Source organism: Leucoraja erinacea, chromosome 42, assembly GCF_028641065.1.
Source record: "Leucoraja erinacea ecotype New England chromosome 42, Leri_hhj_1, whole genome shotgun sequence".
NCBI classification, from domain to species: domain Eukaryota; kingdom Metazoa; phylum Chordata; class Chondrichthyes; order Rajiformes; family Rajidae; genus Leucoraja; species Leucoraja erinaceus.
Window position 1 is genome coordinate 2005280 of NC_073418.1, and position 16226 is coordinate 2021505.

The following is a 16226-nucleotide window of genomic DNA, read 5'->3' on the forward strand; positions in this document are numbered from 1 at the left end:
TTTGTTTTTTTATTTATTTTATTTTTATTCTTATTTTATTGTTATAAATTGTTTTTTTCTTTAGTTTAGGAGGGTTTTGTTTTTTCCTTTTTTCTTTTTCTTTTTGTCTTTTTATCTTTGTTTTTTTTAAATATTTATAAGTTTCCTTTTAAAGATTGAACTATATTTACATAGAGACCGGGAGGTCTATATTCATTGTGTATTTTGACACTGGTCTCATATTAGGTTATACCTGTTATTAATGTAATCCTGATCCCTATGTATCAATATCATTGTTATGTTTATCATTATTCTTTTTGCTCTGTTTTTTATGTTTTTTGGGGAGGTTTTGGGGGGAAAATTTGTTTTTTTAATTTAAAGAAAGAAAGTATGACATATGTTTAGAATGGTCGCATGGTTGGTTTAACTATGATATCTTTATTCTTCCTCTTAGAACTTGAAAAACTCAGGCTGGCTTTGAAAGAGAAAGGTTAGTGAATGCCGGAAACCTGGTTAAGAGAGGGACAATACTGGCAATTTAATGATCCAGTTAACATGTGCTTCAGGAGAGACAGAGATGAGGGTAAAAGAGGGCGGGGTGTTGCGTTATTGATGATGGTGGATGGCACAGCGCTGCTCAGATGTGACTACGAGATGGTCCGTCTAGTAAACCTATTTGGGTGGAACTGAAGGAACAAGAAAGGAATTATCTAGTCTGGAGAGGGGTCTCGACCCGATAAATCACCTATTCCTCCTCTCCAGAGATGCTGCCGACCCCGCTGATTTACTCCAGCATTTTGTGTATGTCAAAGGTATCAAAGGTATTTTATTAGTCACATTCACATACACCCAGGTGTGGTGAAGTGAAATGCTTCTTGCCATTTTGCAGCACACAAAAAAAATACAGACATAACACCAATGAGAGTCTTAAACACATAGAACATCCCCCCACAATGGCTCCCACCATGAGGGAAGGCACAAAGTCCAGTCCCCAACCCCAGTTCACCCATAGTCGGGCCTATTGAGGCCTCCACATTTGCCTCTAAGGAGGCCCGATGTTCCAGGCCGTTCTCGCCGGGTGATGTTGCTCCGGCGTCGGGAGAGTCCTCCCAGCGGCCTGGGAACCCTGGAACGGCCGCTTCCGCACTGGAGGCCGCGGCTTCCGAAGCCGACAAGGCCGCGCCGGTTGGAGCTCCACCACTGGCGATCTCATCTAGAGATCCCAGGCTCCCGGTGTAAAGTTCGGCGCCGCCGCCCGCAGCTGGCCGCTCCACAGTCCCGCAGCTCCGTGATGTTTTAACCGGGCGGCCTCAGCTCACCGGAGCTCCAGCGCGGCGACCCGGGCAAGGCATCGCCCGCTCCGCGATAGCGCTTCAGCGCTGTGCCGCCGCCGAAGCCGAGGTTCTGGGCAGTCCCCGACAGGAAACGCCGCTCCAGGCCCGCTGGTAGGCCGCGAGGACGGGCCTCTCCGACCAGGTAGGGACTCTGAAAGGTAGTTTCCCCGCCCCCTCCCACCCCCCACATAAAAAAAGTATGGACCTCCAAACAAAACACTTAACTAACTAACATAAAAAATAAAAAGACGAAGAGACAGACAGCTAGACAGTATGTCTAGAAAGGAATGATCACCTTGATGCGAGTGCACTTTAGGCCACAAATGGTCAACGGGAAATAGAAAAGCAAATACGCCAGAACATTTCAGGCAGCTGTAAGCAAAGATCCTATAGCGGAGCAAGATAGATCATTCCTGCTAAATGCAATGGGTTGACGTGTAGTACGCAACGGAGCGGAACGTGGGCCTTTTTTTCATCCATTTCCGTAACCCGACCCGACTCGCAGTGTGATCAACGTTACGGAGGGGACAGTTTGTGTTAATAAATTATAATTCTGACAATGAAGAGAGGATTTTCCCCAAATAACTCTTATTTTTACGAGGATGTTTCTGTAACCGGCTTCCATCTCCGCACTGGTATCCCGTGGGATCTTTGGTGCGGAGACGGAAGCCGGTTACAGAAATGGGGCCGAAAATGACCCATGAATCTGCCCGTGACGTCTTTTTCGTCGAGTGATCTATCTTGCTCGCTATAGGATCTGTGGTTGTAAGTCTAATAAGTTTATGAGAGTCGGGGATTTCAACGTTCCCAATATTAACTTGGAATGTCACTGTGCGTAAGATTCAGACGCGGCGGCATTTGTCAAATGTGTTCAGGAACGTTTTCTCTCTCAATATTTAGGGGGTGCCACACGGGAGAGGGCAATTCTTGATCCAGTCTTGGGAAACTTGGAGGGGCAAGTGAATGGAGTGTTCGTGGATGATCCGTTTGGCACCAGCGACCACTGTTCCATCAGGTTCCAGATTGTCCTGGATAGAGACAGGGTGGACCGACGAGTTAAATGTTTAAATTGGTGGGGGGGGGGGGGGGGGGGGGGGGGGGGGGGGGGGGGGGGGGATGACTTAGTACGGGAGACAAGCGTATTGACTTTGTGAGCACACACCGAGTTAAATTAATCTCCTTTGCCTACATGTCATCCTTAAATTAATAACCTTTGCCTACATGTCATGCCCTCCATTCCCTGCATATTCATGTCCTACCTAAAAAGCCTCTTAAATGCTGCTGTCATTTCATCTGTCTACAAAGAGTTGCTTATTAACAGACCTTCACCCAGGGTTGGCTCAAGAGTAACTCGGGAGACGAACTTGGAACATCGCAGAAATGACAAGTAAACGGCAAACTTGTCATACCCGTGGGAACTCGGTTAAACTCTTGATCATACACTTGGAATCTCGTACACAACCACGAGTCTTTCACTCGGGGTACCTCGTGGGTCAGCTCGCACCATGAGACAGGGCTATAATAACTTTGAAGGTATCAGGCAGGAACTCCCTCAAGTTGATTGCAGCAGATTGTTCAAAAAGATCGTACACCTGAAGCACCTCACTATTTGTATTTGATGCTCCTTCCAAGCCGATCCCCAAAGAGATACGTTGTTCAAATGCCATCGCTAGTTCTTAACACCTCTATCCAAGTGACTGTAGAAAGTCCAACGCGATAGATTTAAGAGAAAGGATTGCCCTATTGCATTATTGTAACCTTTATGCCCACATGCACAAATCTTTAAATATTGACGTTGCTTAAATTTCGAGCGTTACCCCTGTTTATCAATAGAAGACAGGCACGGGTTATTGATAGGGGACGATCAGCCCTGATCACAATGAATGGCGGTGCTGGCTCGAAGGGCCGAATGGCCTCCTCCTGCACCTATTTTCTATGTTTCTATGTTTCAATGTATTCTGGGACCCACAATTTTGAAACATTTGCATATGAATTGTATATAAACCGAGAGCGATGATTAGGAAGAGTGTTTTGATGCGAGGACTTTGATCAACTTTTCTCAGTCTTAAGCCAAGCAAAACTGATAAGTCACAGTTGACATTGAAATGTCTGATCTTTCCCATCTGTTCAACATTTAGTAGCATTTATTGCACCTTGTAGTTACTCAGTCAACTTTTTTGAGATTCTGCTTTCCACGCAAGCCAGATAGCGATAAGACTTTGCATTAAATTGCATACATTATTGTTACAGCTAACACATTGGAGAAAAAAGACGAAGGTAAATGTTGACATCTTCCCTTTCGTGTTTTGCTGGGATTCCAACAAGTTTCCAGTTGAACGCGATGTTAAACAAATCGCATGAGTGCGTAGATAAATTAGCAAGTAAGCTGCAGACATAAATATATAGCTGCAGACATAAATATTGAGTATAGAAGCTGGGATGTAATGTTAAAGTTGTACAAGGCATTGGTGAGGCCAAATCTGGAGTATGGTGTACAATTTTGGTCGCCAAATTATAGGAAGGATGTCAACAAAATAGAGAGAGTACAGAGGAGATTTACTAGAATGTTGCCTGGGTTTCAACAACTAAGTTACAGAGATAGGTTGAATAAGTTAGGGCTTTATTCTCTGGAGCGCAGAAGGTTAAGGGGGGACCTGATAGATCTTTAAAATGATGAGAGGGATAGACAGAGTTGACGTGGACAAGCTTGTCCCTTTGAGAATAGGGAAGATTCAAACAAGAGGACATGACTTCAGAATTAAGGGACAGAAGTTTAGGGGTAATATGAGGGGGAACTTCTTTACGCAGAGAGTGGTGGCGGTGTGGAATGAGCTTCCAGTGGAAGTGGTGGAGGCAGGTACATTGGTATCATTTAAAAATAAATTGGATAGGCAAATGGATGAGAAGGGAATGGAGGGTTATGGTATGAGTGCAGGCAGGTGGGACTAAGGGGAAAACAATTTGTTCGGCATGGACTTGTAGGGCCGAGATGGCCTGTTTCCGTGCTGTAATTGTTATATGGTTATATGGTTAAATACCCAGACCGTAATGACGATTTTTTAAAATCAACCATGGACGCTTCGTTCTTGAGCATTGGCTGGTAAGATCCACATGGCGGAGGAATGATTTCTGTAAAGACTGGAAAAAAATCATATAATACAAGGCACAACTTTAATTTGAGCAGGGCGAAGCGGGAAGGGGATATGCGGGACAACCTTTTTACACGGAGGGTGGTGAGTGCCTGGAACGCGCTGCTGGGAGTCGTGTCCATTTTCGGCTATGATGTGAAGACTACGTCTCAATATGGAATACAGTAGAGCCTCCAAAAAATGTTCAGGCTGAAGAAGGGTTTCGGCCCGAAACGTTGCGTAAATCCTTCGCTCCATAAATGCTGCTGCACCCGCGGAGTTTATCCAGCACTTTTGTGTACCTTCGATTTCCTTCTTAAACTCCAAATAACGGGTCTACGGGGAGGGGTGGGTGTCCGTTATTGTCCGCTATAACCGGGTATGGGAGAGTATAGTGTAAGAAGGAACTGCAGGTGCCGATTTAAACCGAAGACAGAAACAAAAACCTGGAGTAACTCAGTGGGGGGCAGGCAGCATCTCTTGAGAGAAGGAATGGGTGACATCGAAGAAGGGTCTCGACCTGAAACGTCACTCGTTCCTTCTCTCCAGAGATGCTGCCTGTCCCGCTGAGTTACTCCAGGTGGGTATTAATGTTTAATCGAAGGCCGGATGGGAAGAAACACGGCGTTAGGGGGGGTCGTGTTAAATCAGCGGGAATCCACAGGGGCAGTCGCACGGCTCTCGGCCCCACACGCGGTGCGGAAGGGACGAGTCCCAGACACACACGTTTTCATGATGCTGGCTGTCTCCGCTCCCTGAACTGTAAGCTTCCCCCCGCAAGGCACCAGCTCATTGGGTAACCTGTCGAAAGAGGGGGGTGGTGCAGCCGCACCATTTTAATGACGGAATTAACACCAAATTTCCCTTTCATCCGCAGAAATACAAATCATTAAAAAGTCAGTGCATGATTTAGGTAAGCGAACTATTCAATGAAGCAATGTATATTTGAATGCATTCCACTTAGCCAACCCCTTTCATAGCCCGTGTGTTGGAAGGAACTGCAGTTGTTGGCGAAGATACTACAGCAAGAGTTTGAGACCCTTCATCAGACTCATGGGTGAGGTTTCGTGCCGAGACCCTTCAAGGTCACCCATTCCTTCACCCCAGAGATGCTGCTTGTCCCGCTGAATTACTCCAGCATTTTGTGCCAAGCTCATCCGCCTGTACATGGTCCATATCTCCCTATTCCTGGCACTTCCATGTGCCAATCTGAAACCTTATTAAACGCCACTACCGTATCTGTCTCGTGTACAGGCAGATGGGATCAGTTTAACTTGCCATCGTCTACGGCATGGACATTGTGGGCCGAAGGGTCGGTTGCTGTGCTGTGCTGTTCTATGTTCATTGCCCGATTTCAGTTCCATTGAACTAAATGGAATGAAACTCAAACGGATTTTCCAGGTGAGATTACAACTCAGACGGGGGAAACGAAATCCATCCAAGCAGTAGAATCCACCAGCAAACACGTAATGTTATTTCTGTTTTAACTAGAGAACACACTCCGCGATAAAGAATTGGGTAAAAAAAATGCTTACTCTTTTCATCGGCGATTTGTTATTTCTTATTATACTTTTAGAAAATACTGTGCCATGTCTTTGTCATCGCCAATATGCTTTGTCTAGCTGAAATAATAATAATAATAATAATAATAATAATAATAATAATAATAATAATAATAATAATAATAATAATAATAATAACAATAATAATAATAATAATAATAACAACAATAATAATAATAATAATAATAATAATAATAATAATAATAATAATAATAGTAATAATAACAATAGTAATAATAACAATAGTAATAATAGTAATAATAACAATAGTAATAATAGCAATAGTAATAATAACAATACTAATAATAATAATAATCATCATAATAATTATAATCATAACAGTAATAACAACAATAGTAATAATAATAGTAATCATAATAATAGTAATCATAATAATAGTAATATGATAGTAATAATAACAGTAATAATAATAGTAATGATAGTAGTAGTAATAATCGTAATAATAATAATAATAGTAATAATAAAAGTAATAATAACAATAATAATAATAATAATATTTTTTTTTTATTTTAGCCACCGCGGAATCCTGTGAAACCTACGGTATGTAAAAAACTAATGAAACATCATTTTCAATGTTATTTGAGTCTGCGGTCAATCCGCATTAGTTTAGTTTAGAGATGCATTTAGAGATACAGCAACAACCCCTTCGATCCAACCGAGCCCGCTCCGAACAGCGATCTCCGCACTTTAACACAAGCCTACACTCGCTAGGGACAATTTACACATTCACCAAGCAAATTCACCTGCAAAACTGTACGCCTTTGGAGTGTGGGAGGAAACGGAAGATCTCGCACAAAAACCCACGCAGTCAAGGGGAGAACGTGCACGGAAGAATGGGGGGGGGGGGGGGGGGGGGGGTGGCACGTTCTTGCAATGTCTGCATCGACAAAGTCGGGATCGAATCCGTGTCTCCGGCGTTGTAAAGCAGCAACTGCACCTCTGCGCCACTGTGCCGCAGCAGCGAGTGTATTTTGAGAAGCATTTGAAGTTGACTTTTAATACGAACTGAGGAACCAAACAAGAGTTTTGCACAAGTAGCTTATTTTAAGAGTTATCAGCCACCCGAAAGGTGGTCTGCCCATTCCCTCCATAAATGTTGCCTGGCCGCCCGAGTTCTTCCGCACTTTGTGTTTTGCTCAAGATCCCTGTATATGGAGTTACTGTGTCCACGCTTTTACATATTCGCCCAATTCAAAAGCAGCGGCCAATTGCTTTTTGTTACAGTCAACTGGGCACGATACAGAAAATAACAATGCACACATTATAGGTGGAATGAGGAATTAATTTCAATTTGCAATCCATCTTAAAATAACTTTTCGTCGTACATTTTGAAGTTTGAAATGTTAAGTTATCACGATTTGTTCCTGCAGTAAAGAAATTGAAAGCAAAGACGTCAGGTAGTAGATTTCATTGCTGACAAGGGAGGTGCCGTGGTAGTCTGGCGCGCCGATCTCTACAAAGCTGAGGCCACGCGCCAACTATCGGACACCTCCTCCTACTTACCCCTGGACCATGACCCCACTGACGAGCACCAGGCCACCATCTCCAGCACCATCACCAACTTCATCCACTCCAATGCCCTACCCGACCGAGCCTCCAACCTCATCGTTCCCCAGCCCCGCACAGCCCGATTTTACCTTCTCCCTAAAATCCACAAACCTGACTGTCCCAATAGACCCATTGTCTCTGCCTGTTCGTGCCCCACCGAACTCATTTCCAAATACCTTGACTCCATCCTATCACCCTTGGTTAAATCCCTCCCTACCTATGTTCAAGACACCTCAGACACTCTCCGTCGTCTCCGCGCATTCAATTCTCTAGGCCCTCACCCCCTCATCTTCACCATGGACGTCCAATCACTCTACACCTCCATCCCCCACCACGATGGTCTCATAGCCCTCCGGTTCTTCCTCGACCAGAGAAGCAACCTATACCCAGCCACTGACACTCTCCTCCGCCTAGCGGAGCTGGTCCTTACCCTCAATAACTTCACGTTCGACTCCTCCCATTTCCTCCAAATACAAGGCGTAGCTATGGGCACACGCATGGGCCCCAGCTATGCCTGCCTATTTGTAGGTTACGTCGAGCAATCCTTGTTCAATACATACCAGGGCCCCATCCCCGACCTCTACCTCCGCTACATCGACGACTGCTTTGGTGCCACCTCCTGCACCCGCACACAAATGACTGACTTCATCCACTTCACCACTAACTTCCATCCGGCACTCAAATACACCTGGACCATTTCCGACACTTCCCTACCATTCCTTGACCTCACTATCTCCATTGCAGGTGATAGACTTCTGACCGACATACACTATAAACCCACTGACTCCCATGGCTATCTGGACTACACTTCTTCCCACCCTGCTTCCTGTAAGGACTCCATCCCCTACTCCCAATTCCTCCGTCTACGCCGCATCTGCTCCACGGATGAGGCGTTCCACACCAGGACATCTGAAATGTCCTCATTATTCAGGGAACGGGGGTTCCCCTCCTCCACCATAAATGAGGCTCGCACCAGGGTCTCTTCCATACCCCGCAACACTGCTCTCTCTCCCCATCCCCCCACTCGCAACAAGGGCCGAGTCCCCCTAGTCCTCACCTTTCACCCCACCAGCCGTCACATACAAAAAGTAATCCTCCGTCAGTTTCGCCACCTCCAACGTGACCCCACCACTCGCCACATCTTCCCATCTCCCCCCATATCTGCCTTCCGCAAAGACCACTCCCTCCATAACTCCCTTGTCAATTCTTCCCTTCCCTCTCGGTCCACCCCCTCCCCGGGCATTTTCCCTTGCAACCGCAAGAGATGCAACACTTGTCCCTTTACCTCCCCCCTCGACTCCGTTCAAGGACCCAAGCAATCGTTCCAGGTGCGACAGAGGTTTACCTGCATCTCTTCCAACCTCATCTATTGCGTCCGCTGCTCTAGATGTCAGCAGATCTAAATCGGTGAGACCAAGCGGAGGTTGGGCGATCGTTTCGCCGAACACCTCCGCTCGGTCCGCAATAACCAAGCTGACCTCCCGGTGGCTCAGCACTTCAACTCCCCCTCCCACTCCGTCTCCGACCTCTCTGTCCTGGGTCTCCTCCATGGCCACAGCGAGCAGCACCGGAAATTGGAGGAACAGCACCTCATATTCCGTTTGGGGAGTCTGCATCCCGGGGGGCATGAACATCGAATTCTCCCAATTTTGTTAGTCCTTGCTGTCTCCTCCCCTTCCTCAGCCCCCCTGCTGTCTCCTCCCATCCCCCAGCCTTCGGGCTCCTCCTCCTTTTCCCTTTCTTGTCCCCGCCCACCCCCGCCCCCGATCAGTCTGAAGAAGGGTTTCGGCCCGAAACGTTGCCTATTTCCTTCGCTCCATAGATGCTGCTGCACCCGCTGAGTTTCTCCAGCTTTTTTGTGTAACAGTAGATTTCATTGTTGTACCGGTAACTTTCTGATCATAATCATAATCATAAGAGCACTGTATTAGCCAAGTATGTTTTGCATCATAGGAGAAATGTGATTTGCCATACAGTCACACCATTAAAGAGCAACAAGATACCCAAATACATTTTTAACATGAACATCCACCACAGCGACTCCCCCACATTCTTCATTGTAATGGAAGGCAAAAATAGTTCAATCTTCATCCCCTCTTTGTTCTCCCGCAGTCGGGGCAATCGAAACTTCCGTGTCAGGGACGACCTTGCCTCCCGCAACCGGCGGTCGAGCACTCCGCAACGGGGCGATCAAGCTCACGCACGGGGGGGGGGGGGGGATCTCTGCTCCCCCGCGCCGGGCGATCAGACCAAGGGGCGAACCAAGCGCTTCCTGAATAAAGGACAATCCAAAGTAAAGGTTTCATGCAACTTTGGAGGTTCCCGAGAGTGCGAGCTCCGCGATGTTGAAATCCCCAGGCCGCGGTTGGAGCGTCGATCCCAAACAAAAGATCGCAGGCTCTGATGGAAAGTCCACAACCCCGTGGGGTGGGACTCAAAGTCAGTCCCGAGCAAAGCCGCCCACTCCATGATGTTAGGCCGCAGAGCGACCGGAGATACGATCTGGAAAACAATCTCATCTCGAGTTCACCCCCCAAAATGGTCAATGCGTGACCGGAATGAAGCAAATCCTTCTTTCCAGAGAAGATGCCTGTCTCGCTGACTTACTCCAGCATGTTGTGTCTAATTTCGGAATAAATTAAATTGTCCGCCTTCATGGTTTACTTTCAGAACTCGAAACCCTGACTGAAAAGCTGGATGAATCTGGTAGGAACCACGTCTAAACGCAGTTACTTAAGAATGGCTCGCCTACAGCACGCTAAGGCCTACTTATTTCACTTGTCTGGGAATGTTTACCGTCTGGCCCGCTCCAGACTGCAGGAGTACGTGCTGAGGGACGTACTGAAGCTCGGTGCAGCCAACGCCAAGACTCTGTCGGGAGGACCACAGCCTAAGGTCCTTCCACTGCTGGACATTGGGAGCAGAGTGCAGATGGGACACCCATCCGACAAGGGAAGGGATGTCACCCCTGGGGGCCAAATGAGTTGCAAGGGTGCCGGGTAAAATGACATTTGCGATGCAACGCAATGAATGAATGTACTTAAAAACATAGAAACATATAAAATAGGTGTAGGAGGAGGCCATTCGGCCCTTCGAGCCAGCACCGCCATTCATTGTGATCATTGCTGATCGTCCCCAATCAATAACCCGTGCCTGCCTTCTCCCCATATCCCTTGACTCCACTAGCCACTAGAGCTCTATCTAACTCTCTCTTAAATCCATCCAGTGACTTGTCCTCCACTGCCCTCTGTGGCAGGGAATTCCATAAATCCACAACTCTCTGGGAGAAAACGTATTTTCTCACCTCAGTCTTAAATGGCCTCCCCTTTATTCTGAGTCTGTGGCCCCTGGTTCTGGACTCGCCCAACATTGGGAACATTTTTTCCAGCATGTAGCTTGTCCAGTCTTTATATAATTTTATATGTTTCAATAAGATCCTCCCTATTTCCATCCATGGCATCCATGTGCTCAGTTCTTGTTTTGTATGTGTTTCCGTGGTATAACGTTTATAATACTGAAGCCAATTCACCTACAAACCTGTACGTCTTTGGAGTGTGGGGGGGGGGGGGGGTTTCAATCTCGGAAAAGATCACGGGAAGAACGTTCAAACTCCCTAGACATGTTTCCATAATGGGTCTCTGGCGCAGGTCTACTCTACCGCTGCGCCACCGAGCCGCCCCAATTCTGAATTCATACTGAATTATTTTTTTATACAGATCTGGGGAACCTTTATTTCATATATAATATTTCAGAATTGACATTTCAAAATGCACCAAATGTTTGTAAAAAGTATCCAATTGCAATGGAAATTCGACATGGGCATTAACGTAAAAGATAGTATGTTATCTCATGTCCGCCATCCCGCGCTCAGATTTATTAGTGTTTAAGAAGAAACTGCAGATGCTGGAAATCGAAGGTACACAAAAATGCTGGATAAACTCAGCGGTTGCAGCAGCATCTATGGAGCGAAAGAGATAGGCAACGTTTCGGACCGAAACGTTGCCTAGCTCCTTCGTTCCATAAATGCTGCTGCACCCACCGAGTTTCTCCAGCATTTTTGTCTACCTCAGATTTACTAAATTTCAATATTCCATTACTCTGGTGTATTATTCTCTCTGTTAAAGCGTTTAATGTTCTACATTTTTCGGCCAACAGCACGAAATCTAAAGCAGAAAGGCAAAGGTGAACTCACTTCTAAAGCACAGTTTCATCAACATTTCCTCATTTGTGTACCTTTGCATGTAATTCTTTCTGCGTGAAAAGCTGGTTATGATCCAATTTTTTGTAAAATTATTGATATCTTGTGAAATTTAGACTTTGATTCGCATTTGGAAGAAGACGGTGAGTAAATGTGGACAATGTGTGATTTTATTGAAGCATACCGCGTATGTTCTCTAACTGGATACATGGAAAGCAATGTTACCTTTCCTGACCAATGTTGATGCAGCAATTCCATCCCTCTTCATTATACGGGACTACAACAAATCGCTGAATAAAACTGCTGGACACCGGGCGTATAAATTCCATAGGTAGATCTCTATTCCGCTTCTTCAGACGGCCTCAGGTGGGCGATGAACCGTATAATGAATATAGAAACATGGAAACATAGAAAATAGGTGCAGGAGTAGGCCATTCGGCACTTCGAGCCTGCACCCCCATTCAATATGTTCATGGCTGATCATTCAACTCAGTATCCCGTACCTGCCTTCTCTCCATACCCCCTGATGCCCTTAGTCACAATGGCCACATCTAACTTCCTCTTAAATATAGCCAATGAACTGGCCTCAACTACCTTCTGTGGCAGAGAATTCCACAGATTCGCCACTCTCTGTGTGAAAAAAGTGTTTCTGATCTCGGTCCTAAAAGACTTCCCCCTTATCCTTAAACTGTGGCCCCTTGTTCTGGACTTCCCCAACATCGGGAACAATCTTCCTGCATCTAGCCTGTCCAACCCCTTAAGAATTTTACACGTTTCCATAAGATCCCCCTCAATCTTCTAAATTCTAGCGAATACAAGCCGAGTCTATCCAGTCTTTCTTCTTATGAAAGTCCTGACATCCCAGGAATCAGTCTGGCGAACCTTCTCTGCACTCCCTCTATGGCAAGAATGTATTTCCCCTTGGTAGAGACCAGGTACCGCCTGAAGAATGGTTGCGATCCGAATCGTTTCCCATTTCTTTTCTCCAGAGATACCGCCTGACCCGCAGATTTATTTTGTGTCTACCTTCGAAAATTCGTAAGGGGTTGGACGGGCTAGATGCAGGAAGATTGTTCCCGATGTTGGGGAAGTCCAGAACTAGGGGTCACACAGTTTAAGGATAAGGGGGAAGTCTCTTAGGACCGAGATGAGAAAAAGATTTTCACACAGAGAGTGGTGAATCTGTGGAATTCTCTGCCACAGAAGGTAGTTGAGGCCAGTTCATTGGCTATATTTAAGTGGGAGTTAGATGTGGCCCTTGTGGCTAAGGGAATGGCGGTGCAGGCTCGTAGGGCCGAATGGTCCTACTCCTGCACCGATTTTCTATGTTTCTATGTTTCTATCTGCCAAACTATTTATGGATATTCAACATTCTGAACATAAAGGCCGCGTGATTATTTATATTTTGACACTGTGCAAACGAGGAGAAATATTAGGACATATTACTACAATTATGATGATATTCTTCTCTTTTAAAATCATACAGATGAAAGGATGCAAGAAAGTAAAACTGGTAATCCATGTTACTTTAATCGCGCAACAAAATGCCCCCCAAAAAATCCTGACACTTGTTGTTTTACAACTCGTCATCGTAGTATGAAATCTAGATACAAAATGCTGGAGAAACACTGGCGTTCAAGCAGCATCTAAGGCACGAATTGTCAGGCGACGCTTCGGGTCGGGTAATCTTCTCCTCATGCCCCTGTCCCACTTAGGAAACCTGAACGGAAACCTCTGGAGACGTTGCGCCCCACCAAAGGTTTCCGTGAGGTTTGCGGAGGTTTTTGTCACTCTCCCTAATGGTCGAAAGTGGTTTCCGCTTCTTCTATGTTTCGGCGATTATTTCAAAAAATTCAAAATCGGCCGCGACTAAAAATAGGTTGTTGGTTTAAAAATCGGTGATTTTTTTAGTCGAAGCCGGTTGCGATGCTAGTTGAAGGTGGTTGCCAGAGTTTGCAGGTAGTGGAAGGTAAGACCTTGGGCGGGGCGCAAAGTCTCCAGAGGTTTCCGTTCAGGTTTCCTAAGTGGGACAGGGCATAACTCTTCTGTGGACTGAGCAATTGAAACGGCGTCTGTCTATTTTTCCTCCATGGATGCTGCTCGGCCCGCTGAGTTCCTCCGGCACTTTGCATTTTGTTCTGGATTCGATCATCTGCAGCTCATAATAAGTTCATAAGTGATAGAAGCTGAATTAGACCATTCGGCCCATCAAGTCTATTCCGTCATTCAATCATGGCTGATCTATCTCTCCCTACAAATCCCATTCTCTTGCCTTCTCGCCATAACCCCTGACACTCATACCAATCAAGAATCTATCTGCCTCTGCCTTAAATACATCCCTCGACGGCCGTCAATGGGAATGAATCCCTCAAATTAATCGCACTCTGAGTAAAGAAATCCTTCCGCGTCTGCTTCAGAAAGGACTCTCTTTTAGTTCTGAAGCTGTGACCTCTGGTCCTAGACTCTCCCACTAGTGGAAACATCCTCTCCACATCCACTCCCCAGGCCTTTCATTGCAGTTCCTTGCGTCTTGTATGAAATCAGAATAGCAGTAGATCACAGGCCGTCGGTTTCGGCGGGTGATTTAAGGATAAAGGGGAAGTCTTTTAGGACCGAGATGAGGAAAAAAAACCACAAAGAGAGTGGTGAATCTGTGGAATTCTCTGCCCCAGAAAGTAGTTTAGGCCAGTTCATTGGCTATATTTAAGAGGGAGGTAGATGTGGCCCTTGTGGCTAAAGGGATCAGGGGGTATGGAGAGAAGGCAGGTACAGGATACTGAGTTGGATGATCAGCCATGATCATATTGAATGGCGGTGCAGGCTCGACGGGCCGAATGGCCTACTCCTGCACCAATTTTCTATGTTTCTATGTTTCTATAAGCCCCTGGAAACTGAATGTGATGTACAATTGATACAAAATACATCTGTTTGTTTTAGAACTCCAGAGATTGACAGCCATTAGAGATGATGTGGGTAAGGAAAAAAAACAATGTACAATTTTTATTTCCAACTATATTCTTTGGAAATGAAAACAGAATGTGCTGGGAACGTTGAGTATAACTTAGTTCAATGTATTATTGTTACATGTACCGAGGTACGGGGAAACGTATTTATTTTTTGTGCGCTATCCCGTCAAACCAACACATACACATTATTAGACTCAAGCCTTCCACGGTGCACGGGTGAAAGATAAAGGGCACAGCAATCCGTTGAAGATAGTCGGACGGATTGTGGCAGCACAGAGGCGTGGCGGGAGAGTTGCTGCCTTTCAACGGCGGGTTCGATCCTGACTACGGGTGCTGTCTGTACGTTCTCCCTGTGACCGCGTGGTTTTCTCCGGGTGCCCCCCAGTTTCCCCCCACAGTGTGCAATTGTCCATGGTGTGTGTAGGTTAGTGTACGCTCGTCGGCGCGGTCTCGGTGGGCTAAAGAGCCTGTTTCCGCGCTGTATCTCTAAAGTTACTTTCATCTTATCTTTTTTTTTTGTACCTTAATTTTCTGATTGGAATATCATTGCTGAGGTGACCCGTTGTCATGTCAAAAACATTTCACTGTACCGTTGACCCTGGGTTAACCTACATATCTATATCTATTATCTATTATAATATTAAAACTCTGTGTGTGTGTGTGTGTGTGTGTGTTTCTGCCTGACTTGTGGGTGCCAGCATTTGATTCGTTGCTACGCCGACACCAGAAGCAGAAACGCCGAGATTGTGTCCATTTAGGTAGAGATTTCACTTTTCATTCCAAGTATCCACTCCTGATTAAATTTCGTCGTGTTTATGTACACATTTTTAATAAAATCCTTCTCTCCCCTCCCCCCCCAGCGACCATAACGGCTGCTAGCACCCGCCTCTCGCCTCAACGACGCCACTGCTGAGTGCATCAATCTTATGTTTGCGAACGGTTTGAGTTGGAGGACCACGTCTCCCGCAGGGAACGGCTGCGTTGGGGGAGCACTTGGTCTAGTGACAAATAAAACTGAACTGAACTGAACTAAAGTTTGGCAGCGATGTTAACTCGCATGTTCGACGGCAATTTCACGCACTCCGTCCGTTTTTCCCTTATGAAAGTCTCCACATATTTATTTTCTTTTACCACAGTGAACCTACTAACATTGAAAAATGAAGGTAATCCATCTGTCACTAGTTGAAGGTGTGCCGTATGCTAGTCTGTGTATATAAAGGGGGTGGGGATATTTTTTTCACGAACCGGGAATATTGTTGGAGAAACTCAGCGGGTGCAGCAGCATCTATGGAGCGAAGGAAATAGGCAACCTTTCGGGCCGAAACCTTTCTTCAGAGGGTTCCTTCGTCTGAAGAAGGGTTTCGGCCCGAAACGTTGCCTATTTCCTTCGCTCAATAGATGCTGCTGCACCCGCTGAGTTTCTCCAACTTTTTTGTGTACCTTCCAATTTCCAGCATCTGCAGTTCCTTCTTAAACAATATTCAGTTGGA

General features: G+C 45.8%; 1 protein-coding gene across 1 annotated transcript; it reads left to right on the top strand.

Moving 5' to 3' along the window:
* Window positions 1-393: 393 nt before the first annotated feature.
* Window positions 394-15922, top strand: LOC129714823 (polyamine-modulated factor 1-binding protein 1-like). The gene is made up of 11 exons (XM_055664665.1): window positions 394-469; window positions 3564-3590; window positions 5319-5354; window positions 5933-5959; window positions 6538-6564; window positions 7395-7421; window positions 10243-10278; window positions 11728-11754; window positions 11887-11913; window positions 13257-13283; window positions 15873-15922. Exons 1-11 carry the CDS (start codon window positions 394-396, stop codon window positions 15920-15922), a joined length of 387 nt encoding a protein of 128 aa, XP_055520640.1.
* Window positions 15923-16226: the final 304 nt, after the last annotated feature.

Coding starts and splice junctions, on each gene's coding strand:
- LOC129714823 (XM_055664665.1), top strand. CDS start 394: ATGGTTGGTTTAACTATGATATCTTTATTCTTCCTCTTAGAACTTGAA. Junction 10,279..11,727: donor TGAAAAGCTGGATGAATCTG/GTAGGAACCACG, acceptor TTCGGCCAACAG/CACGAAATCTAAAGCAGAAA. Junction 13,284..15,872: donor GATGCAAGAAAGTAAAACTG/GTAATCCATGTT, acceptor CTTTTACCACAG/TGAACCTACTAACATTGAAA.